Genomic DNA, 25,264 nt, shown 5'->3' on the forward strand with positions numbered 1-25,264 from the left:
ACAGCAAAGCATATGGGAGCATCCCTAACATTCATGCCCACCAAACCCCAGGCCTAGTAACATAGGTGTTGCTGACTCTAACTTGCCCATGCAACTCCCAATCCTGATGCCTGTCCACTCCCAAGGATGCAGAGACAATAGGACAGATAAAAACAGAAAGGTAAGAAATGGGAAGAGAAAAAATAAATTAAGTAGTGAGAAGGCAACAGAAGCAAGATGAGAGAGGGAAAGCAAAATAAAGGTAATTTGGTTACCAAAAAAAGTCTGTGACTTATTATTACTATGATTCACACGATTTTGGTTACCACAAAACCATATAGAGTTGTTTTTTAAAAAAAATCCACCTGAGAAACGATCAGGTTAAGTGTTATAATAGAGGTTGGGACTTGAGAATAGTTTGTTGTGATAATTCTGTATTCCAAAGTAACTTCTTGTTGTGAATCGTTGGCTGTAGAGAGGCTATGTGATACACTGTCGAGGAACTAGAAGCTGAGCGCATGGCACTTGGCTTTTGGGTAGCCAGGTTACTAGAAAATCACTCAGCACTGAAGTGCATTACTACATTATTGGTATCTCAGAATATCCTACTACTGCTCTTTTTTCAAGCAATCTTTTTGTGATTGTACAACTCTAAGTGATACAAAACAGACCAGGAGTTGAGCATGATGTTTAATCAACATTTTGCCTGTTTTGAAGCACTTTAAGCATATGCAGGTCACTCACCAGTTGGAGCACACAGATCCAGCCCATTGTTCCAAAATACTGGATGCTGCAGATTACAAGAGCTCCCTCCAGACATGGGGGTGGAAGTTTATCACCTCCTATTCCCCAAAAGCAGTAAATTCCTGATATCAGATGTATTTCTGTGAGGTGGTGTCAAATAGAGGAAGGCGAAGAAAAAAGGTGGGGAAGCTGCGTATTGTGGTTCAATACCCAACTAATGAGGCTTGAATAGATATAGGTTTCCCCCCCCAAAAAAAACATTTTAAATAATACTAAGTAGTTTCATTTAATTCTCATGTTACAGGTTAGTTTGCAAGAATAGAAGTTTCTTCAAGCACCAAGGGCTCCACATTTGTAAAGCTGGTTGTTCTATGTAATCAATCATTTTGTTAATGTCAGCAGATTGTTGACTGGTGGCCCTTAAGTGGCTAGGCCATGACCATAACATCTATGCAGTTCTATTTTTATGACCAGCTGTTAAGGTCAAGAATGACAGCTGCACTGAGAAAAAGGAAATGTCATTTTTTTTTGGCTGCTGTTTAATTCCCTGCGTGTCAAGCAAGTTTTCATTTTTGTTAATCCACTACCTACCTTTAAAGCTTTTTTACAACACCAAGTTATAGTCCAACAAATTTATTTTTAATCCCACAAGCTTTCGGAGGCTTCCTCCTTCGTCAGGTGAACCATACCGTTCACCTGACGAAGGAGGAAGCCTCCGAAAGCTTGTGGAATTAAAAATAAATTTGTTGGACTATAACTTGGTGTTGTAAAATTGTTTACAATTGTCAACCCCAGTCCATCACCGGCATCTCCACATCATACCTTTAAAGCAACCAGGCTTTCTCATCAGCTTTGTACTGTAATTTTCTTAATATGACAGTGTACTTTTACGAAGCAATAAAAGATAGAGAGGTCACCTTTTGCACTGTTGATAACTTAAAAGAATCTTTGTACATTCAATTTTATTAAGTATACATATATATTATATATGCTTAAAGGCACAAGCTACACATGATCTGAAAAATAATATCAATAATATAAACATGTTGTGCATTTGAAGGAATCCTACCAACATCAAGCACTTGAAGCTAACTTCTGAACACTCATTAACTACTTCACTAGTTCCCCAAGCCATGCACCACCCAAGATTGACAGCAGATGACCTGCTCCCAGCCCGCTGCCAGTCTCACTCTTCAACTAGCTGGGTACATTAAATCTATCCTGTATACTTAGCACATCTCTGCACATTTGCCTGCTTTTGGAACCAGGCCACAGAACATTTTGAATAGTGCACCACAGTTTTTTGGCACTGCTGTCCCAACTGATTGATTTATTTTAAACTGCATCTGGGCATTTCCCCAACCATGCGCCACATATCAACCAAGAAGGGTGGGCAACCTACTCCCAAGGTCTCTGCCAATTCCACTATGAAGCTGCTATTTGAGAGAAAAAAATATATCTCCACACACATTTGCCCTCTTGCAGAAGTGGGTCACAGAGCATTCAGAATAGCCAAGTACAGCTTTTGGCTCTGCTATCCTGATTGATGAAAGATTATGCAAACTATTACAGCACAGGTTTCTCAATACTAGAGTTTGTCCAACTGGCTTTAACTGGACAGTTGAAACTGAAAGCTGTGTGGCTGAGAGATCACGTTACACTGCTCCCTTGGTTTAGGAAAGGAGCAAAGAGACTTAAAAACAGTGGACAAAATAACTTAACAAATGTAATGGTCAATTTTGGCAAATGTTGAGAACAATAGTAATTATTAAATACAGGTGCATCAACATGCTGCAAAACATTCCTTCACTCTCGTTATATAGTCCATATACAGTAACTACACTTCAAAACGTACTTCATTGGCTGTAAAGTGGTTTGGGACCCCCTGAGGTCGTGAAAGGCGCTATATAAATGCAAATCTTTCTTTATAATATTCTCAACCTGACCACTGTTGCTAAGTGCAATTAAAATACATCCCTATTCGAGAGAAGAGGAAAGGATTTTTTTTTTTAAAAACAAGACAAGACATCTCTTGACTTTCTAGATTGAGCTTATAGAATAAAACACAGATTTTTCACCTACTGAATCATTCAAAGAACAGATAGTGGCTGATACCCCATTTTTACTGAACGGCTTTCTCTTACGGCAGGAATGCCAGAAGCAACCCTGTAGTATAAACGACCCAAACCATGTCATCTGAAACAGTGAAATCTTCGAGCAGTGGTAAAATGAAACAATTCCCACTGCCAGCATTTGGTGTTGGAATGCCATTTTGGGTTTGGCTGTGGGTGGTTCTTTCATCCAACCCATTGAGGTCAATGATGTGTTTCTAGCATCGCTGGCCTCTACGGACCTTCTCTCAAGGGAGCGAAGACTTGCGGCCAGATCCACAAGGTCACAAACGTGACATTGAACTGTGCACACATAGTAACATTAACGCACTGGTCACTACTTCAGAGCAACTACGCATGCATGAATCTCATGTCTGAATAAATCCCTGCCGCCAAATTCACTACAAAGAATAAACAGGGCAGATTTGGCACACAAGAAACATGAATTACTGAGCCACTTTGTTCAAGATTATAAAATGATCTTGTACAATAGAATGAAGTATAGTTTAGTAAACTCTCTATTTAGGTAACTTTCATGGGCAAGCTTAGCAGCCACTGAGTAGAAGAGAATTTCATTTTGATGCAAGCATAAAAAATGCATAATTGCAAGACGACCGAGTCTGCGACAAGTTAGAGCAGCTGTTGGCAAAGGCCCGAGTTGGTAAGACTAAGTCACCTACCTGTTCTTTCAGTCTGTTAACATTTAGATTATTGCAGGCCCAACTTTTTGACTTAACAACTTAATTGAGTTTTTTTTATTTTTTAAAGCTAGATGATTCGTGTGAATAATAATTATCCAGATTACTGACCTTGATTTTGGCAGCAGGAGGAAGAAGAGAAATAAAGTAGGGAATGTCAGTTGCTTTTTATCAATCAAAACAGAAGTCTAAATGTGACCAGGATTTATTAATGATGTGGAGATGCCAGATTTATTAAGACAGCAAAACATGTGAATTACTTGAACTTCACCCAGTGGAACTGATTCACGTTTCATTATAATCCATCAACGACCTATAAATGTCAAATTTACATGAAGTGGATTTAATTATATTCAGCCAGTACTTTTAATTAAATTTGGCAGGTTGTTAACATTCAATCTGCCAAACAAAGGACAATTAAAAGTAAATTCTTTTACTAATAGATAGATGAAATGTTGCACCAAACGTAGCCCATGGAGTTACCCCTTTCCTCTGAGACAGGCTGTATTTTTCAAATGCTGCCAGCACTTAACAAAAATGTCCTTGGTTTAATAAAGCTGAAAAAAAAATCAATGGTGTGAAATTTTCTTCACTCACAAAGACACAATACAAGAGGAGAAAATCTTTATCATATAATCAGCTTAGTTCTAAACTTATGGACCTGCTTAAGATATTGAGCTATCTCAAAAGTTTATCTATACAGGTTCAGAACTCAAAATCTATTTCTGTAACAAAACAGTTTTAAGTACCTGCCCGTAAGAGAAAATGCAAGACAGTAGTTGGAAAAATTGCAGCACATTTAGAGAAACTTGACAATTCAATCAATGCTTAATTTCAAAATGCAAACAACTAATTATTTCGGCCACAATATGATAGTATTATCACCATGTGCAAAATTTCTTCTTCTCCCACTTTTTTTTAATAAAAAACAATTGCTGTTACTTCAAAATTGGGAGAAGTATTCTCAAAAAATTCTCTCTCCTCTCTGTCAAACCAAACTTGCTTATTAAGTCTGTGCAAATAAAACAAAGATTATTTTCCTTCAGTGCAGTTACTGCACTCAAGGAGCAACCTTCTAGAGCATTTTGCAAGATGTAAATAAAACAGAATTCATAACCTTGTCGGCATCTTTATAGTGTACTAGTCAAAATCCCATGGTGTTGCACATAAGACCAAGTGCAGCCCTCTAGTGAAGCATGATTAGGGGATGGGGGATAATGGACATGCAAACATAATTCAATCACCATTTTAAAGTTATACACTTGGGCCTTATTTTTACATTTCCGTTATAAATGTCTACATCCACATTTATAATGGAAACTGCCTATGTAAACGTATCACGTTGTGTTTAAACCCTCCTGTCAGTAGAGGCACTGCAGCAGCGCCATTGGTGGGAGGATGTATTTACTGCGACATGTTTCCATTATGGAATAGGAATTTATAATGGAAAAAAGTTGAAAAAACATGAAATGTGTGCAGATGGAAGATTTTTAATATATTATACATAGATTTGTAACAAATTTAATTACTTGGACATTGAAGTTTAAACAAATCAGAAAATTATAGCACATTGCAGAAACGGAAGGGCCAATTTTGTTGCATGCAATAAGTGCATTTTCAGTTCATGAGTAATCGAATACAGGAGCAGTACCAATAAAATCAAAATGAATTCCTGTATCCATTGAGGAATGTAGACATCAGATTTTGCCTAACAGAAAGGGTTTAAACAACATTATCATCTCCTCTGCCCCAAAACTACCAGATTAACTGATCTACATCACACAAGGATACCATGCATATTGGATGCAGTGTATAGAATGGACCATTTCTCAAGGAATGCTCAACACCTTTCAATGGAAATTTTAGAACCACTGGTGATGACAGAACTGTAACAGCCAAGTCAAATTAAACCTGTGCAACAACACACAGCTCAATTCTATGTGCAAACCAATGACTACTGCCAATATGCTCCCAACAGATTTGAATAAATTCTGCCTAATCAGGACCAAAGTTTTAAGCTCAAGTTCATAGGTTTATTTCAAAGTAGTTCCGGTTTCAAGAACATTTTACATGGATAAGAAATATATGTTTGTTTCACATTTTAAGAAATAAAATATGATGACTTATAGTGAATTAAAACAAAATGGACTGTACATTAAAAATGTGCAAGTAGGGAAAACATGTACTCTGGACTAAACTAACCCCAGATAGATTCTGATCTCAAGTTACACAATTTCACATTACTTAATACTGCTCATATTGGTTTCACATGTATAATGTATTGTTTCATTGGGACTCCAGGACATAATGTGGCTCCCCAAGTTTGATATTAAGTACAGCAAACTCATTTTAGAAGTCACTTACCAATACACAACTACTTAATCAAACGGGCTTCATGTTTTAGTTTTTTCAAGGATCATTCCAAAGTAATCATGTTTGGTTGGCATCAGGCAATGTATTTCTAGCAAGAGCAAAACACCATCCCAAATAATTGATAAAGAAGTATCAACTTCAGGCTATTCAGGCAGTGAGGTGGCTAAAACTAGTGTACTTATAATGTCAGAACACAGCAGTGGAGCAAAAAATAAAATTAGGTGTGTGCAGATGTTCCACGTGCAGTTTCATAGACCAATGAAATTCCAAAGCATTCAGTAACTCAAATTGTCAATACTTTCTTCAAACATAGGGAGGCTCACTTGTTCATTTGTACTAAAATGTCTTAGGCAAGGTACGTATTACAATTTTACAAACCAATGTATGTAACAACTGGGGAGAAAAAAAATCTAATTTATCACAAAAAAAAGACAATGCAGTTCCCGCAGTTTTCTTAGGGGGCTTTTATATTGAAACTTTGAGGTCACTGTGAAGCAATTTCCACTTTGCAGCTATGTTAAAGTTGCAGTATATATCTGAAGTCATGATCCAACCTAATGCAAGAGTGAAGCCTCATAAATGCATAGAGTGCAGACACTACAGCCTTTGCTCTCCAAACATATAACATAAATTTTGACTGTTGGAAGAGGAGCATTGCGCGTATGTAACCACACATGCAGAATTCCCTTGGGCAGTTCAAATCAGGCAGTGTAAATGGGGTTACTGTCTGGCTGGAGCTGAAACTCCAACTGAGACTGGTAGCCAGAGTATTAATGCAGTCCCCTCCCAATGAGTTACTAAGATTTGAACCACAATCCCTTCCCCATCCTATAGAGAAAGCCAAATATTAGGTGTTTATCTAACAAAAAAATGAATCCATTAACAGCCCCACGCAATATTTAATCCCTTCAACTATTTCTGCAACTGAAATTCCGTACATACACACATACAAACTACTCCATATGCAACGAGTGCTCAGTTCTATATTTTCCACAGCAACGCCTTAGGTGAAATCTCTGGGCTCCCACAAAGGCATATTGTATGTAAAAACTGAAAGTTATATTACCGTATGCCACAGGCTCAATTCCAGCTGCAAATTTGTATCAGTTGCAGAGTTGTCGGTCAAATAAACACTTTCTGCAGAACGTTTTATTAAATTTACATAGACTAATTATTGAACCGGCACTGCAACTTAGACTTTACTGGCTACACAGCCCGTATTATTGCTTTTATATACAACTGGGAAACAGTTGTAAATGAACCACAACAGGGAAACTGTAAGACAATACATATGATGGATTATACTGTTAGCTACAAAGGAATTTATGCATTTTGGCAAGGAAGCAATATTTATATCACACACTGAAGTGGTCTCCACTGTAATTATAAACATACATGCAGTTATTTAGGCTAAAATCTTATGACTGTCCCCACTGTTTTATTTCCAAAAGTACCCATTGAAATCAAAAGCTTCCTGAAAGAAATTTTAAAAGTACAAAGAATGTATTTCCCTTAAACCAATTCAACCCGACAGAACACACAAGCGAGCGAACCCACATCCAGACCTCTGTCAATGTCATATCTGTACGAGATTGAACCATTCCTGTGTTTATCTCACCATGTGAGAAACACCTCATCTCAACTCAGCATCTTCCATGCATGCCATGCAACAAGGTACTCACCATAAAGCAGATGACTCTGAAATTGATAGTACCTGCTGTCGGTCCCAAAGCTGTAGAATCCACCCCCCCCCCCCCCCCATCTCCACATTTAAGAAACAAAAAACTTGCATTTATATAGCACCTTTCGCAACCGCAGCGTGTTCTAAAGTGCTTATCAGCCAATGAAGTACTTCTGAAGTGTTGTCACTTATAATGCAGGGAACATAGCAGCTAATTTGTGCACAGCAAGGTCCCACAAACAGCAATGACATAAATGACCAGATTAACTGTTTTGGTGATATTGGTTGAGAGATAAATGTTGGCCAGGACACCGGGAAAACTCCACTGCACTTCTCTGAAATAGTGCCATGTGATCTTTTATGTCCACTTGAGGGGGCAGACGGGGTTTTGGTTTAATGTTTCATCTGAAAGATGGCACCTCTGACAGTGCAGCACACCCCAAGTGCTGCACTGAAGTGTTAGCTAGATTATGTGCTCAAGTCTCCGGAGTGGGGTTTGAACCCACAACCTACTGACTCAGAGCCAAAAGTGCTACTGAGCCAAAGGTGACATTTACACTTCAGAGCAATTTATTTCCCAGTTCACTACTTTTCTCCTTTCTCCTCCTTGCTGTGGTATTGATTCGCAAGCACCAGTCACCCTCCAGTACCTTGCCCACATAATCATTATGTGTGAGCCTTGACAATGAACACTGATAAGCTATTTGACCACATGGGGGAAATCATAGTTAAGTCAATCCTGTCCTCATTAGACATTCACAAATGCACTGTCCTCATCTGACGTCCACTCATGCAAACTTCCACCTGGAGTCTTTAGATAGCAATCAGGGCTAGGAACCCTGGCCAATTTTCCCTCCCTATCGCAGGCCATTGAAGACAGCTGTCTGGCGCTTACTACTAATATCAGCTCCCTCAGCACAAACTAAGAACCAAGATCAAGGATTAAACCGGGATCCCTTCTAATATGTATGCCTCAACTACTCACTGTTGAGCCATTAGATAAATCCTTAGTGCAGTTTATACAGTACCAGATACACGTGTAAACAAGTGCACAAGTGTTTATGATGCTGTTAGAAGCTGTGCTGCTTGGAAGCGCAGACTAACAACCCTTCTATCAGTGGTGCACACAATTTCTAATGGCACTAGCTCAGCTTCATTACTAAATGAGATAAAAGGCACAAATATGGTTTTAGTTATGTTGTTCAATTGTACCTATTATGGATGATGCAAGAAAAATGTCATATTAACTATGTAAATTCAAGGCAATTCTTCCTGTTGAACAGCTACCTCATATTATCTCTCCTACACAATGTAACAAGTGGCAAGTTGAATTTATTAGTAGTTTGAATCAAGCCTCTCCTAATCAAGGCAAGTGTGACTACAGTGGTAATATAGGTACTGTCGCAGTGGAAAGTCTACATGCTGAAGTTCTCTTGCTCATGTGTCAATGTAACAACAAAGCTCAACAAGCATAATTAAACTTTTTTTTAAGAATTTAGAAGTTCACCAGTTGCACAAGTACTCCTAAAAATTGTAGTCATCCAACTTCAATAACTTTAGAACATTAAGACTTTCCAGTAAATGTTATGGGCCATTCCTTGCACAGTTATTAAGTTATCCATGAAAAATTTCACTTACAATTTCAAAGGATTTCAAATCATCATCACTGACTGCGGATTTCTTTAGCCACACTTAATATTGCATTTGTACGAAATAACAGCAAGATTTTTTACATATGTATATGCATTTTTATAATAAACAATTTTTTCTAGAGGGGCGTCTTGACATTTTGGATATGGTCTGCGTGCTTAAGAGGATTTGGCTTAAGTAAGATCAGGCTAAGGAGAATCACAAGATACTGAATTGACTAAAAGCTCAGATAAGAGTGTACTTTGGGATCCAGATTAGCTCATAAATCTATTTCCCAAATTGCAAATTTATACAAGTTAATTTACCACTGTCCAACACCAGACAAAAATTAAACCAATTCTGGTTCAGAACTGCAAAACATGACAGGCAAAACTGTAATCGAACAATGGGCGGCCTTTAAAGAGATGGTTCGGGTACAGTTTTGGTACATTCCCACGAGGAGGAAAGGTAGGACAACCATAGCCAGAGCTCCCTGGATGACAAAAGAGATGGAGAGTATGATGAAGCAGAAAAAGGGAGCGTATGACAGATGTCAGGTTGATAATACAAATGGGAACCAGGCTGAATATGGAAAGTACAGAGAAGTGTAAAGGAAATAAGAGGGGCAAAGTATGAGAAGAAACTGACGGCTAATATAAAAGGGAATCCAAAAGTCTTCTATAGGCATATAAAGAGAAAACGGGTGGTAAGAGGAGGGGTGGGTACGATTACAGACCAAAAAGGAGATCTACGCATGGAGGCAGAGGGCATGGCTGAGGTACTAAATAAGTACTTTGCATCTGTCTTTACCAAGGAAGATGATGCTGCCAAAGTCACAGTAAAAGAGGAAGTAGTTGAGATACTGGATGGGCTAAAAATTGAAGAGGAGGTACTAGAAAGGCTGTATTTAAAGTAGATAAGTCACCTAGTAAGGATGGGATACATTCTAGGTTGCTGAGGGAAGCAAGGGTGGAAATGCAGAGGTGCTGGCCATAATCTCCCAATCCTGAGGACTGGAGAATTCCAAATGTTACACCCTTGTTCAAAAAAGGGTGTAAGGATAAACCCAGCAACTACAGGCCAGTCAGTTTAACCTCAGTGGTGGGGAAGCTTTTAGAAACGATAATCCGGGACAAAATTAATGGTCACTTGGACAAGTATGGATTAATAAAGGAAAGCCAGCACGGATTTGTTAAAGGCAAATCATGTTTAACTAACTTGATTGAGTTTTTTGATGAGGTAACAGAGAGGGTTGATGACGGCAATGCAGTTCATGTTGTGTATATGGACTTTCAAAAGGTGTTTGATAAAGTGCCACATAATAGGCTTGTCAGCAAAATTGAAGCCCATGAAATAAAAGGGGCAATGGCAGCATGGATATGAAATTAGCTAAGTGACAGGAAACAGAGAGTAGTGGTGAATGGTTGTTTTTCGCACTGAAGTAAGGCATACAGTGGTGTTCCCCAGGGGTCGGCACTAAGACCACTGCTTTTTTTGATATATATTGATGACTTGGACTTGAGAGTACAATTCCAAAACTTGCGGATGGCACAAAACTTGGAAGTGTAGTAAACAGTGAGGAGGACAGTAATAGACTTCAAGAGGACATAGACAGGATGGTGGAACGGGCAGACACATGGCAGATGAAACTTAACGCAGAGAAATGCGAAGTGATACATTTTGGTAGGAAGAACGAGGAGAGGCAACATAAACTAAAGGTACAATTCTAAAGGGGGTGCAGGAACAGAGAGACCTGGGGGTATATGCGCACAAATCTTTGAAGGTGGCAGGACAGGTTGAGAAAGCAGTAAAAAAAAGCATACGGGATCCTGGGCTTTATAAATAGAGGTGTAGAGTACAAAAGCAAAAAAGTTATGTTGAAACATTATAAAACACTGGTGCGGCAGCTGAAGTATTGTGTCCAATTCTCGGCACTGCACTTTAGGAAGAATGTGAAGGCCTTAGAGAGGGTGCAGAAAAGATTTACTAGAATGGTTCCAGGGATGAGGGACTTCAGTTACATGGATAGACTGGAGAAGCTGGGGTTGTTCTCCTTATAGTAGAGAAGGTTAAGAGGAGATTTGATAGAAGTGTTCAAAATCATGAAGGGTTTAGATAAAGTAAATAAAGAGAAACTGTTCCCATTGGCAGAAGGGTCAAGAACCAGAGGACACAGATTTAAGGTGATTGGCAAAAGAACCAAAGGCGACATGAGGAAAAACTTTTTTACGCAGTGAGTAGTTATGATCTGGGATGCGCTGCCTGAAAGGGTGGTGGAAGCAGATTCAATCATGGCTTTCAAAAAAGAATTGGAGAAATACCTGAAGGGAAAAAATTTGCAGGGCTCTGGGTTAAGAGCAGGGGAATGGAACTAACTGGATTGCTCTTACAAAGAGCCAGCATGGGTTTGATGGGCTGAATGGCCTCCGCCTGTGCTGTAACTATTCTATGACTCCAAGACAATCTGCACAAGGTCTCAGTTGTTGGGGGCAGGGAGTGTGGGGGAGGTAGGGGTGTACAGCTGGTAATAACATATAAGTCAAGTTGAACTACTTAGATGTCAATGTACTGAAGCTTTGTTACAACCCAAATTCATTAACATACATCACTCAGAGGTTAATTTAAAAAAGTGCCATACTGAAATATTTGTAGTGGAGTCTAATCTGTTAATGGACCCATGAGCCTATAAAGGGATCATCCAAAGATGAGGAGACAGCACACACTGCTGTCCACTTGTCAGCATATGGACATTAGTTCACAAATTTGACACATAGTCAGCGAAAACCTTTTGCACTTCTGCAACTTCAGCAAATTGGATATATACTGCTGTATGTCATGACTGCATTATAGCAGTCGGTCATAGATGTTTCAAACATCAAATTATTAAAACAAGGCAATAAAGGTCAAACAGAATATAGACCCTATTCCATTAACCACTCACTGATTGACAATGTGTAATACTAGGATGTTTAACCCTTCAATCCTTGATATTTCTTATCACTTTCTACTAATCTAAAAATGCATTGCGAAATGTTTAGAAACACAATGCTTCTACTTGTTGGGGTGGGAGGGGTTAGCATTTCCATGGTAACAAAGAAAACAAAACTAAACACAAAACATAACTGTAAAACTGTAGAGCCATATCATATAACATCCAGCCTTACAGTACATCTTTTAGCCCATTAAAGAAATTACCCATTAACTCTTTGCCACAAGCACTTTGCTATTAAGACTTGGAAATATATTGCCGTTCCTTCATCGTCGCTGGGTCAAAATCCTGGAACTCCCTACCTAACAGCACTGTGGGAGAACCTTCACCACACGGACTGCAGCGGTTCAAGAAGGCGGCTCACCACCACCTTCTCAAGGGCAATTAGGGATGAGCAATAAATGCTGGCCTCGCCAGCGACGCCCACATCCCATGAACGAATAAAAAACATCAGTCTTATAAAACTGTATGTGGCAATTAGAAGCTTTTAAATGTGTAGATAGACAAAATGAAAAACATTAAATCTTTTGAGCAACTAATTATCTGACTATGTATCAAATTTGTGAACTAATGTCCATATGCTGACAGGTGAACGGCAGCGTGTGCAGTCGCCTCATCTTTGCGTTATCCCCTTACATGCAAGCTATTGGGATCCACAGCTTCTCAGCATTTCTTCAGCCTTAAAGTCACTTTGTATGCAGTCTACAGTGACAGCTGGAACACAATACAAGGCATTCCTCTGACACCCCTCAGCTAAATTACAATCAATAAAAGTTATAAAAGGAAAGAATAAAACCAACCAAGAGCCTCTGGAAACACATACACAATTTCACTTACGAGGATGGAACAAAATCATGAATGTACTTCTACCACATCATAAAATAACTTGATATCTCAAACAGAAATTCTACAAAATTGTAACTCTAAAACTCATCTGATAATACTCCAAAGACAAAATTTCTTTACAGACTTTACTAACAAACCACAATCCAAATAGAACTAGCCTGTTTAATTGCCCTCAAAGAAAAAAAATCAGTTCTCAGGGCATAACAAAAAAATTCCTGTAAGTTTGCTACAAATCAATCAGATTAGCAAAAAAGGCGATCGTTGCCCTATTTCCGCAATCTCAATTAGATTCGAAAATTCCAGCTCACATAAGGTTATGCAAACGGTACAGCTTTTTTATACTTTTCTTATGCATGGTAATTTGTGCTATGGACTGTCCGCTGTCCTGTAAAAATTGATACTTTCTGTAGACTTGCTCATTCCTCCATGCAAAGAACGGGACAGCTGATTCACACCAATGTTTCAAGGCATGTAAATGCTAAAAGCCATTTCACGTCAGTCAATGAAACCTACCTCGAGATAGGGGGGAAAAAAAATCTTGCTCCTGCAGGGCACACACTTACGTTTACTTTTGTTCGAACTACTTTTTTTTGATGTCGATGAAGCACATTCCAAAACCACTCTTCGGAACCAAAAAGTAGAAATGTGATGCAGATCCAGAAACGCACGTTGTAGATACGCGACCGCTATTCAGTTTCAGCTCCCACACCTACCTTTCTCATTGTGTATGTGTGTGTGTATGGAGAGGGGGGAACACAATCATTTTTATAAAGCTAACATTTACCTTTCATATTCGTCGTTGTCCTTGTCACAGCGGGCGTCCTTATGTTTCTGCCAGTCTTTTCCATGTTTACAGGTTGTTAAAAGGACAATATCTTCTGCATTGTGGACGTGATATAAGGCATTCCTGGTGTCAGAGCCTATGCCAGTCAAATACCTTTTCCCTTTAAATACCAGTAAGTATTTTCTCAGGGGAGGGATGTTATTGAAAAGCATGTAACCCTTCTCCCCTCCGGTCCTTGGGTGATCTTTCGAAAAAAGCGGTATGGAAACGTCAAAATTGCTCCTAAAATTTTCAGTACTGATGCTGGCTTTGGCCAACATCGCCTGGCCGATATCAAAGCCCAGATCCTCTGTGTAATCGGGCCAGGTCCCCGAATAGAGATTAAAAATCAAATGGTTCCTGCCATTGTTCCACAAGTACAGACTCTGAACTTTACTTTTTAGGTTATGCACGTACTGGGGAGAAAGCTGATCCCGATCTAAAGTGTCTAAACTTAGCACGAATAGACAAGCCTGTCTCGGGTCCGAGGTGTAAAACTTGGAGTTCTCGATGGCAGCCAGGATGTTTTGGTAACTTTCGGACATTTTCTCTCCTTTCTGCTGTGGGTAGACGTAGACTTTGAAACCGTTTTTATGGCACAGGGAAAAGTCGAAGCAATAGTCCATGCGGCATTTCTTACCCCTGTAGACGCTGGAATTAATCTCCCTCTTCTGCCGGGGAGAGCCGCGCTGCATGAACTCTTCGTTCTCTCGCTCGTCCCCGACAGAGAAACTCTGCAACGAGCTGGACCACTCGGGCCAGCGATCGGGACCCGAAAGCAAGCCATCGTCCGCTGCAGCCCCACGCCGGTTTTGCCTCCTAGCCGAAGACAGCTGTCGGAACCGCACTCCCGCCAGGTAGACGAGCAATAGCAGACAGGCGCCGGCTGAGAGTAAAAGGTAGCGTTTTTTGGCCTGCATGTGTCCGGATGGCAGATTGCTCGTCGCGCAGGAGGAGTACCGGGAGAAGAGAACAAATCCGAACCCGAGCCTCGCCGATCACCTCCAGTCCGCCATCTTCCCCCAGCCACAGAGCCGCACACTGATTGGAAAAACTTAAACACCCTTTTCTTCTTCTTCTTCTTCTTTTCCCAGATCCTGTTATTCCAGCGCATGTGGGCGATCTTTATAACTATTTCCCCCCACCACCGCTGCTGCTGCTGCTGCTGCTACTATGTGGCATTTAAAGATGCAGCCGCCGTCGCGCCCAGTAGCCTCATACCCGCGGTGCTCTCCCAGACGTTATTTCTCCTGCAGCTTCTTTCAGTGGCGAATGGTCGGCGCGCGGCGGGGGGACAGAGAACGAGAGTCCGGGGCGTTCTGGAATCCCATCGGGTTCTATTCCCTCTGTCCGCCGCAGAACGTCGCGTCGCGTCTCGAACGTTGCCCTCGGCGTTTGGCGTTCCGTGTCCCCCAAAACTCCAGCGCTCGCGCTCGCAGCCCCTCAGCAAATTGCACCGCTTGGGACGGTACAGGAGACAGAGAGAGAGAGAGAGAGAGAAATGTAATAAAGGCACCGCTTTTCATCCGAAAGAAAAAGCGATCCCCGGTGTTGGTTTTCCTTGCGGGCGGAGGGCAGGGGGAGAGGGGATGCGTAATGCACGGTTATGTCGAAGGTTGATTCCTTTCGAGGGCGCTGAACGCTGTGTGTGAACTGCCCGAGCAGCGTTCCCTCGGCCCCGTTTCCATTCTTACTCCAACCCCCGGACACACAGTCTCGCACTCCCCCCCGCCTTCCCCACCCCCCGCTAACGTCAACTCAGTGCCATTGGGCTGCGTCACTTCCTCACAAGCCTATTGGGTCCAATAGAGCAGGACGGAGGCGGTGCCTTGGGGAAAGCCCATTCATGGGAAGTGGTGGCTTGTTGCAGAGTTTGGAAGACGTGACAGAGAGGAAATAGCGATGATACATAATGCTTGACTCAGATAGGTTTCACCGCTGCTGGAACATAATTGATTGGCCCAGCTACTTTTCTTTGTTAAGGGGTTTCACGCTATATACCGTTCTATATAAGCAATTTGTAATCTTTTTTAAAAAATAAGCTTTTTAGTTTATTTTTCTGGTTCGATACTTTTTCATCGGTCAGATTATTTTGCTGCAGGGGCACGCTTGCTTTGGGTTGTATTTTCTCCATCAAAAAGCGGAGTGGGGCTCACTTATCCCGTCCTCTCATGCTTCAGTAGTTAGTCAACCGGTGTGTGTTACAAATTCAGATTCTCTCCCATATCTGTTTGTTTCTTTGTGAGGGACAGATGTCTGTTTTTAAATTCTCTCTTGTCTGCATGGGAGTAGACCGGTCTGGCACATTTTCACAGCTGCTCTGTATTGATCGACAGGAGGTGCACTTTTACCTCTAATGTGGCTTTTCATCCAGAGAGCCAACTCAGAACTAGTTAAACTCACTCACTAAGAAGTTTTAAGTCTGAACATTAATGAAGGTTGTGATTTCAACCCAGGTCAAGGGTGTAGGACTCCAATGCTATATAGTTTGAGTTACCAGGCCAACATTCATTATTTCATATCTGATATACGTATGCATTGTGTTGAATCAAGAAGAAAACTTCTGTAAAACTGTTTCAAATTTATGACTGCTTTGAATTAATGAGACTGAAGTCTAAACTACCACTCGGATGCATCTTCAACATTTGGCATAGTGGTGCAAAAAGATACAAGGCATTTGAAATCTAAATAAATAAATATAAGGTTTCATCCATGATCTGTATTGAGTTAGTTGACCTCAGCAGAAAATGACATGAAAATAACACATGAAAATAACAGAGAGGAAAAGACCCGCTGGTCCACCAAACCTATTTCATACAGTCAAGTTGCAATTGAATCTCTTTATCCTCAATGCCACCCACCCACCAGCAGCCACATAATCTCCTGGAACAGCCAAAAAAGTTTTTTTAAAAGCCCTAGGCCAATCCAGGGGGAAAAAATCTGGGAAGTTCCTCTCCAACCCTGAAGGCAAACAAAACAAGTTCCAGGAGAGCACAGCATGAGACCCATCGCTCAAGACCCCACCTACCTTTTGTACGCTGTGATATCAGCCACAGCCAGGAATTCATCCAGCTCCTTTTTGAACACTTACAGCAAATCCACACTCACCACGCAAGCTGGAAATTTGTTCCAAAGGTTGTGAAAAGTAAAACCTCCCCAAGCTTAGACAGTTTCCTAGAAGTAAAGGGAATTAGGGGTTACGGGGAGCGGGCAGGAAATTGGACATAAAGCTGAGTTCGGATCGGTCAAGGCCCTTGCTTTGGGTTGTATTTTCTCCATCAAACACACTCCGGTTGACTAACTATTGAAGCATGAGAGGACGGGATAAGTGAGCCCCACTCCCCTTTTTGATGGAGAAAATACAACCCAAGGCCCTGTGGGTGGCGGAGCGGGCCCAGGGGCTGAGTGGCCGGGTCCTGTTCCTACTTCTTGTGTTCTTTAGATTTGAGGTTAGGATCAGATCAGCCATGATCTTATTGAACGGCGGAGCAGGCTCGAGGGGCCGATTGGCCTACTCCTGCTCCTATTTCTTATGTTCTTATGTTCTAAGCTGGTTACAGGAAGAAATAACTAGACTTCCCACTTCTGAACTATGTGGGTGTCAGGTAAGGACAGGATCAGGTTCAGCTGTGATATCCTCCATGGAAAAATAGCCTGCCAACACTCACTGTCTAAGCTCACTTGTGAAGAATGGTTATTTGGACTAGATACTGAAGGGCTACCAGCATGTATGGAACCAAACTTCAGTATGAGTAAGTGACTTGAGAAGAGAACATTAGAGGATAAAAGCAAGTATCACAAAATGTGTTGAAATTTCAAGGATTCTCCACATGGCAAATTCCTGATTTCAAGCACAACATCAGGTGGAAGCACCGAGATGAAAGCAGGCGGAAAGAAAAGGAGGGAAATATCAAACTTCCAAATTGTTAGTTACAGAGCCACAGTTACTGACATTGGTTTGCCTGCTTGCTCTCTTAGCCAGGAGATGAGTCATGCTGCAGTGAAGGGGAGCAAAGCTTACAAAAAAAGGAAAGAAAGTGCAGAGCAGATAGTTTATTTATGTCCAGGAATTTTGGCTTCAAAACCCAAAGTGTCTGAATGTAAACAAGCCACCCTCACAAACAATGCCCCTTTTACACTGTTCTTTAGCTCCTGGGTTATAATACAATAGAACAATTTTCCCTTTTATAGTTGAGTGGCTTTGTTATTGATAATGAATAACAACAAGACTATAAAAATACAAAGTCCGGGAGGGTGGTGGTGGTAGCTTTTTGTTCAATCCTTGGTGGTCTAATTGGAAGGGGAGGGACCATTATTAGAAGTGTCTGGTATGCTGTACGAAACTTAAAGATGTAATTCTGATTTATGAAGAAAGCCAGATAATCTGATTCTCTCACCCAAATCTGTCTTCTTTGGAGGATTTCTGTGCAGACTCAAGTTTTGAAACACACATATATCAAATAGTTTCCCACTCTCCCCTCCTATTTATTCCTAATAAAGTTTCTCATGGTTAATCTGCTGATGGGTAAGATTCACCTTCCCAGGTAAAACTTTTGATACCTGTACCCAACTGAAATTCCCTTTTGGAGAATGTCTTCCCATTATCAACAGTTAATTGATGAACCTCACATTTCTCTACATATGGATACTAAATGTTTTCCCTGTGACACAGGCCTCATTGTCCATAATTCATTGTAATTATAATATTCTGACAAGTTTCCGTGAAATAATTAAAATTGAGCATTTGAATTTTAACGTTGGTTTAGAAATCCAAATATCCAGGCCTTAACATTTTCAATTCCAAAGATTGTTCTTGATTTCCCAGACCCATGCATAAATCTCCCATGACTGCTAGGGAGCATGGATGCATTACCACCTCTAGTAGACTACCAGGCATCACCACACGTATAACTACGCACCTCCCATATACTGCATAAACACTCGGCTCTGTGGGAGTGGATAGGCTCGAAGTGTACGGGGGTATGCTTCTCGCAGGCAGCATGTCTGAGTCCATGAGGAAAGGTATCATCATCCTCATCTACAAGCAGAAGGGGAGAGGGAAGAAATCAGAAATTGGCAAACCATTTCCTTGCTAAATGGCAACTACAACATTCTGTCTAACATCATCGCTAACAGGCTCAAGTCTGCTCTGGAGCTGGTGATCCACCCCGAACAGACCTGTGCTGTACCCGGCAGGAAGATCTCTGATAACCTTGTGCTACTCAGGGATACAATCGCCTACATGCAGGAAAGGGAGGTGAATACCTGCCTCATCAGCTTGGACCAAGAGAAAGTCTTCAACAGAATATCCCACACGTACATGATGGATGCGCTCTCCAAAATGGGGTTTGGGGAGGGAATCTGCAATTGGATCTGACTGCTCTACGCGGACATCCATAGCACAATCCTAATAAATGGATGGGAGTCAGACAGCTTTCCGATCAGATCTGGAATCAGGTAGGGCTGTCCTCTCCCTGCAGTCTTGTTTGTGTGATGTATTTAGCCGTTTGCCATGTCCATCAGGAAGGACGCAGGTATCAGGGGGTGATGATCCCAGCAGCGGAGTTTCTCAGGTTAAAGCCTCCCTGTACATGGACGACATCACCGTCTTTTGCTCCAAACAGTTGGTCCACAGACTGATGGGCATCTGCGACCAGAGTGTGGGAGGTGGGAGATCCGATCCTTTGTCCCCTTCATCGTCAGATCTGACTACCTGAAGGTGGTAGGGATCTGGTTCGGGGAGCCCCAGGCCTGCACCAAGAACTGGGAGGAGCGGGTCGCCAAGGCCAAGCAGAAGCTTGGGGGTGTGGGGGGGGGGGACGCGCTCCCTCTCCATGGCCGACGGAACCTGGTAATAAGGTGTGAGGTCGCGGTGTTACTCTACGTGGCCCAGATCTGGCCCATTCCCCGCCGGTCAGCCATTACAGTCACCGAAGCCAACTTCCGCTTTGGTGGTCCAAGATGGATAGCGTCCGCAGGGACACCATGTACAAGCCCCCAGACCAAGGTGGGGGGGAATGGCGTCCCCAGTGCCGCCCTGATCCTGATGGCCACCTTTGTGTGTGGCTGCCTCAGGCTGTGTCCAGGAGTACATGCTGTGGGACGCACTGAAGCGAGGTGCGGCCTACGCAAAGGTTCTATGGGGAAAGGCCACCATGAAAGGCCCCAGTACACAAACACCAAGTGTCACAATGTGCTGAGTTTCTACCTGTCCACCACATTGAGAAGGTTGGGCCTGGCCACGCTGGCCGAGTAGACATCCTGTCCAGCTGGACCATACCTCACCACCTGTCCCAGGTGGAGAAATTCCTGAGGAGGAACCCCTTCGACCACAAGGCCGTCAGACAGTGGTCGGCATGGAATGTTCTGGGGGTCCTGCAAGGAACGGAGAGGATGGATCTGAACGGGCAGTTCCCTGACCAGACAGTCAAAGTCATTTGGCAGAATGTCTCATCGCTGGAACTGACCAACAGGCACCAGGATGCAGCCTGGATGGTGGTGAGATAGGCCCTCCCAGTGCCGTCTTTCCTATATGCACAGCATCTCAGCACCACCGGGAGCTGCCCTCGAGCTGCAGCGGGGACGAGGCCTTCATCCATCTCCTGGTGGACTGCCCCTTTGAAGGTGTTGCGAGAGATGCGTTGGTATCTGTCCCGGCTCATTCCCAATAGCTTGGTAACACAGGCTGCTGTTCTCTATGGGCTGTTCCCCAGGACGCACACTGAGACAGATATTAACTGCTGCTGGAAGACCTCCGCCCGAAATCTGCTGGTCTTCCAGCTGAAGGAGATGTCCACGACCAAGTGTTGCCAACTGGCACACTCCAAGGTCCAGGGGTACATGCTTTGGGACGCACTGAAGCGAGGTGCGGCCTACGCAAAGGTTCTATGGGGAAAGGCCACCATGTAAGGCCATCTCACCTTGTATTGTACAGCATGTATTAGAAGATGTGCACTGTGTTTTGAATTGTAATAATGGGATCATAGTTTGTACAATCTGTATCGTATTGTTTTGAATTGTAATTGTGATATTTACATTGAACTGTGTGTATCCTTAAATTTTACAAAATAAAATAGATTTTGAAATTAAAAAAATATACTGCATAGACTTAGGAGTCATGATTGTTGCTTTTTAATTCACTGAAAAGTTACTAATAGCCTTGATATATAGGGTGGAATTATCCAAGTTGTGGATTCAATTGGAACAATAAAACAAGAGTGATGTGGAAGATTTTTGTGTTCCAGTTTTCTCCCTCTTCTCCTGATGGTGCTACCTCTTGCTGGGGTTCCACAGCACGGCCATCTCTCAAATACCTTGCCCAAGTGTATGCTCACCTGTCAGGGCCTTACCAATTTTGCCATGTGGTGAGGCCCAGAGGTAATTCCCGGGGGAAGTGGATGGAAACGATCTGTGCTCGTTTTAGGCCCATAAAATGGGTGCAATGATGTTAAATTTAGACCCTAATGTTCCAGATGTTGACATTTAACATTTTAATAAACTTTACTGCGAAAAATGACTATGGTTATATTTATATTTTTGTGGTGGTTGTAGACTATTCAATTAATTCACCAGAATTTAATTTTGACCTGTGTAAAATAAAATATATTTTTTACTTACCATAGGATTTTTTGTTTGTAATACAATTGGACATTGTTTACTTCATTGCTCTGCTTCTTTTTACTTAACTAAGTTGATTATTTTATCTAATAGTTGCAGATGAACCATACTTCTGCAGAAGTGATGAGGTGTAGTTCACAAGTTCATTACAGGTGACAGGGATCATTCGGCCCATCTGAGCTCATTCATCCAGATTGACTCTAAAGGCCACCCTTTGTAGCATCCAGCTGATTCTTAGATGATTCCTGGGATTTTGTCTTCATGACTGTATCCAAGAGTTTATTCCATGTATTGATCATTCTTTGTGTGAAGAAAAAAAATTCCTGAAAACAATCATAAATTTATCTTTTCGTAGTTTAAATTTGTGACCCTGTGTCCTACTCTTGCAATTTAATGGCCTTTTGCACCATCCACCTCACCCAATTGCTTTCTTGGTCAGGCTCCTTGTGCATTTTGTTTTCATGCATAGGGTGTCTATTGAAATTGGATAGGGGGGACTTGCCTTGCAAAATTTAAGTGAACTCAGTTTTGATTTTGCCAAGCTTGTACAATTGGGGTTAATATTTCTGATGACCAAAATTTTTGCATTTTACCTTTTATCTAATTTGGTCTAACACCTGAATGTGCAACAATAGTGTGGCCATGGCATACAATAGTATTGAGTCTAATGTAATTGGTAAAAGTAAAACAGTATGATAGTAAGTAAAATTGTAATAATAAAATAACAATATGTGGCAAGTTTCTCCACTGTGTGGAAAAACTTTTGCCAAGTTTAACATAGAGTGGACAGTTCAGATTGGTGAAAATTTGACCAAAATCCAGATTTCCACACAAAACACATTAATGTTTCATTTAGTCAAAACCAAGCAGAGTATTTACTGCCACCTTGATGATTCAATCCAAAGTGTTTAAATAACATTCTATTTCTTCAGTACATTGTTCTCAATATGCTGTGAAATGTTTCATATTAAAAACACAAGGTTGATATATTTCTACACTATATACACAATTTTAATTGACTTTTTACTTAAGTAGTAATGCTTGATCATTTGTTACTGTTTCAGGAAATCAGGGATAGGCTGGTCATTTTGGTCTTGCCTTTCAACTAATGAGGCAATTCTCAATATCCTGTACATGACAAATAATGGGTTTACATTTTAAAATTTACATTAAAAAAATATTGGCAGATGCATTAGGAAGAAACTATCAATATACTCCTGTTTCAAAATGGGTGCAAAGTAAACTCCTGGTTGCAGTGTAGGGAGGTGCAGCATGTCCCCCAGGGATACATCTGGTCATGTCAAGGTGTCCTCAATTGAGTTTGAAAAGGTGCTGGATTGTCCACAGGTATAATGACATACAGAATACTGTGCACAACATGATTTTCTGGTAACATTGAGCATCACACCACTGCTGCCTGTTGGGAATAGTAAATGTGGTAAGCAATAAAAGATGAATAACTGTGATTGATTACCGCAGCCAACAACTGCACTTGGGCAAGATTTCATTTGCAGTTTGCATTGGGTTAGTGCAGTGTGAAGTGTTAGGGCATAAAATTATTGTCTTCTGCAATACAAAGTGGTTTAGCACTATCAAATTAATATTTATAAAGCAATTTGAATGATTACTGTTTGCTCTCCCACCATAAGCAGTGCCCCCCTCCCACCCCCACCCCCCCACCCTTGCTGGAACACTGGCAAGGAATGGTCATAAACAGCTCCAGGAGTCAAAACAGCAATACCCTCTGACCAAGGCCTATTATATAATCATTTATACTAGTCACAGCTTTATGCATTTTTTCATGAGTTTTAATTAATATTATGTAACTTACAAATCATTGACTCCTAGGTAGTTATAGAAAAGAGATGTGATTTATAAGTTGAATTTATAGTAAAAATGCCATAGAACCATTGAAACTTACAGCACAGAAGGAAACCACTCAACCCATTGTGTTTGCGCTGACTCTTTACTAAAGCATTTTGAAACCAATACCACTGCCCTCAGGGATTCAGCGGTAAATGGGTTGAAGCAGGGCGAAGGCGGGCGACGGTATGGTGGTGGAAATAGGCAGTCTTTGAGATGGAGAGTGTGTGGGGTCAGAAGCTCAGCTCGGGATTAAATAGGACGGAAAGACTGCAAACAGTCTGGTTCAGCCTGAGGCAATGGCCAGGGATGGAGATGGAATCAGTGTCAAGGGTATGGAGTTTGTGATGGGAGCCAAAGTCAGTGGCTTCATTCTTCCTAATGTTTAACGGGAGGAAATTGCAGCTCATCCAAGACTGGATATCGGACAACCAGTCTGACAACATAGAGGCAGTAGGGGGAGGGGGGGTTCAGAGAAGTGGTGGAGAGGTAGAACTAAGTGTCGTCAGTGCACATGTGGAAACTGACCCCGTGTCTGCGGATGATGTTGCTAAGGGGCGGCATGTAGATGGAGAAGAGAAGATGGGCATAGGAAGATAAGCCATTGCTGGAGATGCTTTGACTATGATCAGATAGGTAAGGGTGGGACCAAGTGAAGGCAATCCCATTGAGCTGTAGAACAGAGGAAAGGCATTGGAGAAGGATGGTGTGGTTGACTGTGTCAAAGGCTGCAAAGAGGTTGAGCACAAGAAGCTTTAATTCACCACTGTCACGGTAACCTCTTTACTCTTGTATTCTATATCCCATTTATAAAACCCAAAAGCTATTGGCCTATTTATGGCTTTATTTATCTGCACTCACACTTTCAAAGAGTTGTATATTTACACTTCCATGTCTCTTTGTTCCTCCAAACCCTTCAGCATCTTCTTTTTGAGACTTCACTCCCATTCTTTGGTTTTCATAAATGCATCATCTTACACTTCTCTGCATTAAATTACATCAGCCACTTACAATTCTGGAAATTATTGTAAGTCAACACCTTTTTTAAAATAGTGGCAAAAGAGATTTGATATCAGCGTGTTACATTGCCATATAAAAACAATGCCCACAGTAATTTCCAGGCTTAGGTACAAAGAAAGGACCTGTATTTATATAGTGCCTTATGACATCCCAAAGTGCTTCACAATGAATTACTTATAGTCACTGTAGTTTTATAGGCAAACACAGCATTTGTTCATAGCAAAGCTCTGCTAACAGCAAATGAGATAAATGATAAGTTAATCTGCTTTGGTGGCGTTGGTTGAGAGATGAATGTTGGTCAGGAGAATGGAAGTGCTTCCTGCTCTTCTTCAAATAGTGCCATGGGATCTTGTACATTCACCTGAATCGGCAGGCAGGGATTGAGTTTAACATCTCACCTGTAAGATAGCACCTGTGACATCCTGTCAGCCTAGATTATGTGATCAAGTCCAGCAGTGGGGCTCAAACCCACAACCTCCTGACTGAGAGACAAGGGTGCGACAGCTGAACCAAGCTGACAGCATATAAGCCCCTTTTTGCAACTACCTTTTCAGTAAAAATCTTATCTTACAATGATTTGTAAATTAATTACTTCTAATTAGAGTGCTTGGAAAAATACGAATAAAGCTGCAACTTCATAGTATCATAGTAGGTACAGCGCAGGAAGAGGCCATTCGGCCCATCGGGCCTGTGCTGGCTCTTTGAAAGAGCTACCAATTAGTCCCATTCCCCTGCTCTTTCCCCATAGCCCTGTTAATTTTTTCCCTTCAAGTATTTATCCAATTCCCTTTTGATAGTTACTATTGAATCTGCTTCCACCACCCTTTCAGGCAGTGCATTCCAGATCATAACAACTTGCTGCATAAAAAATGTTTTGTCATGTCGCTTCTG

At 41.5% G+C, this 25,264-nt stretch overlaps 1 protein-coding gene across 1 annotated transcript in view; it reads right to left on the bottom strand.

Moving 5' to 3' along the window:
- The window catches only part of LOC137317575 (exostosin-1), a 171,222-nt gene extending 155,646 nt beyond the window's left edge, over window positions 1–15,576 (bottom strand). The window contains exon 1 of the mRNA XM_067980817.1: window positions 13,835–15,576. Coding sequence (XP_067836918.1) covers window positions 13,835–14,793 — 959 coding nt within the window. The 5' untranslated portion in view covers window positions 14,794–15,576. The remainder of the gene's footprint in view (window positions 1–13,834) is intronic.
- Window positions 15,577–25,264: the final 9,688 nt, after the last annotated feature.

This window comes from Heptranchias perlo, chromosome 3 (genome assembly GCF_035084215.1).
Source record: "Heptranchias perlo isolate sHepPer1 chromosome 3, sHepPer1.hap1, whole genome shotgun sequence".
Classification (NCBI taxonomy): Eukaryota; Metazoa; Chordata; class Chondrichthyes; order Hexanchiformes; family Hexanchidae; genus Heptranchias; species Heptranchias perlo.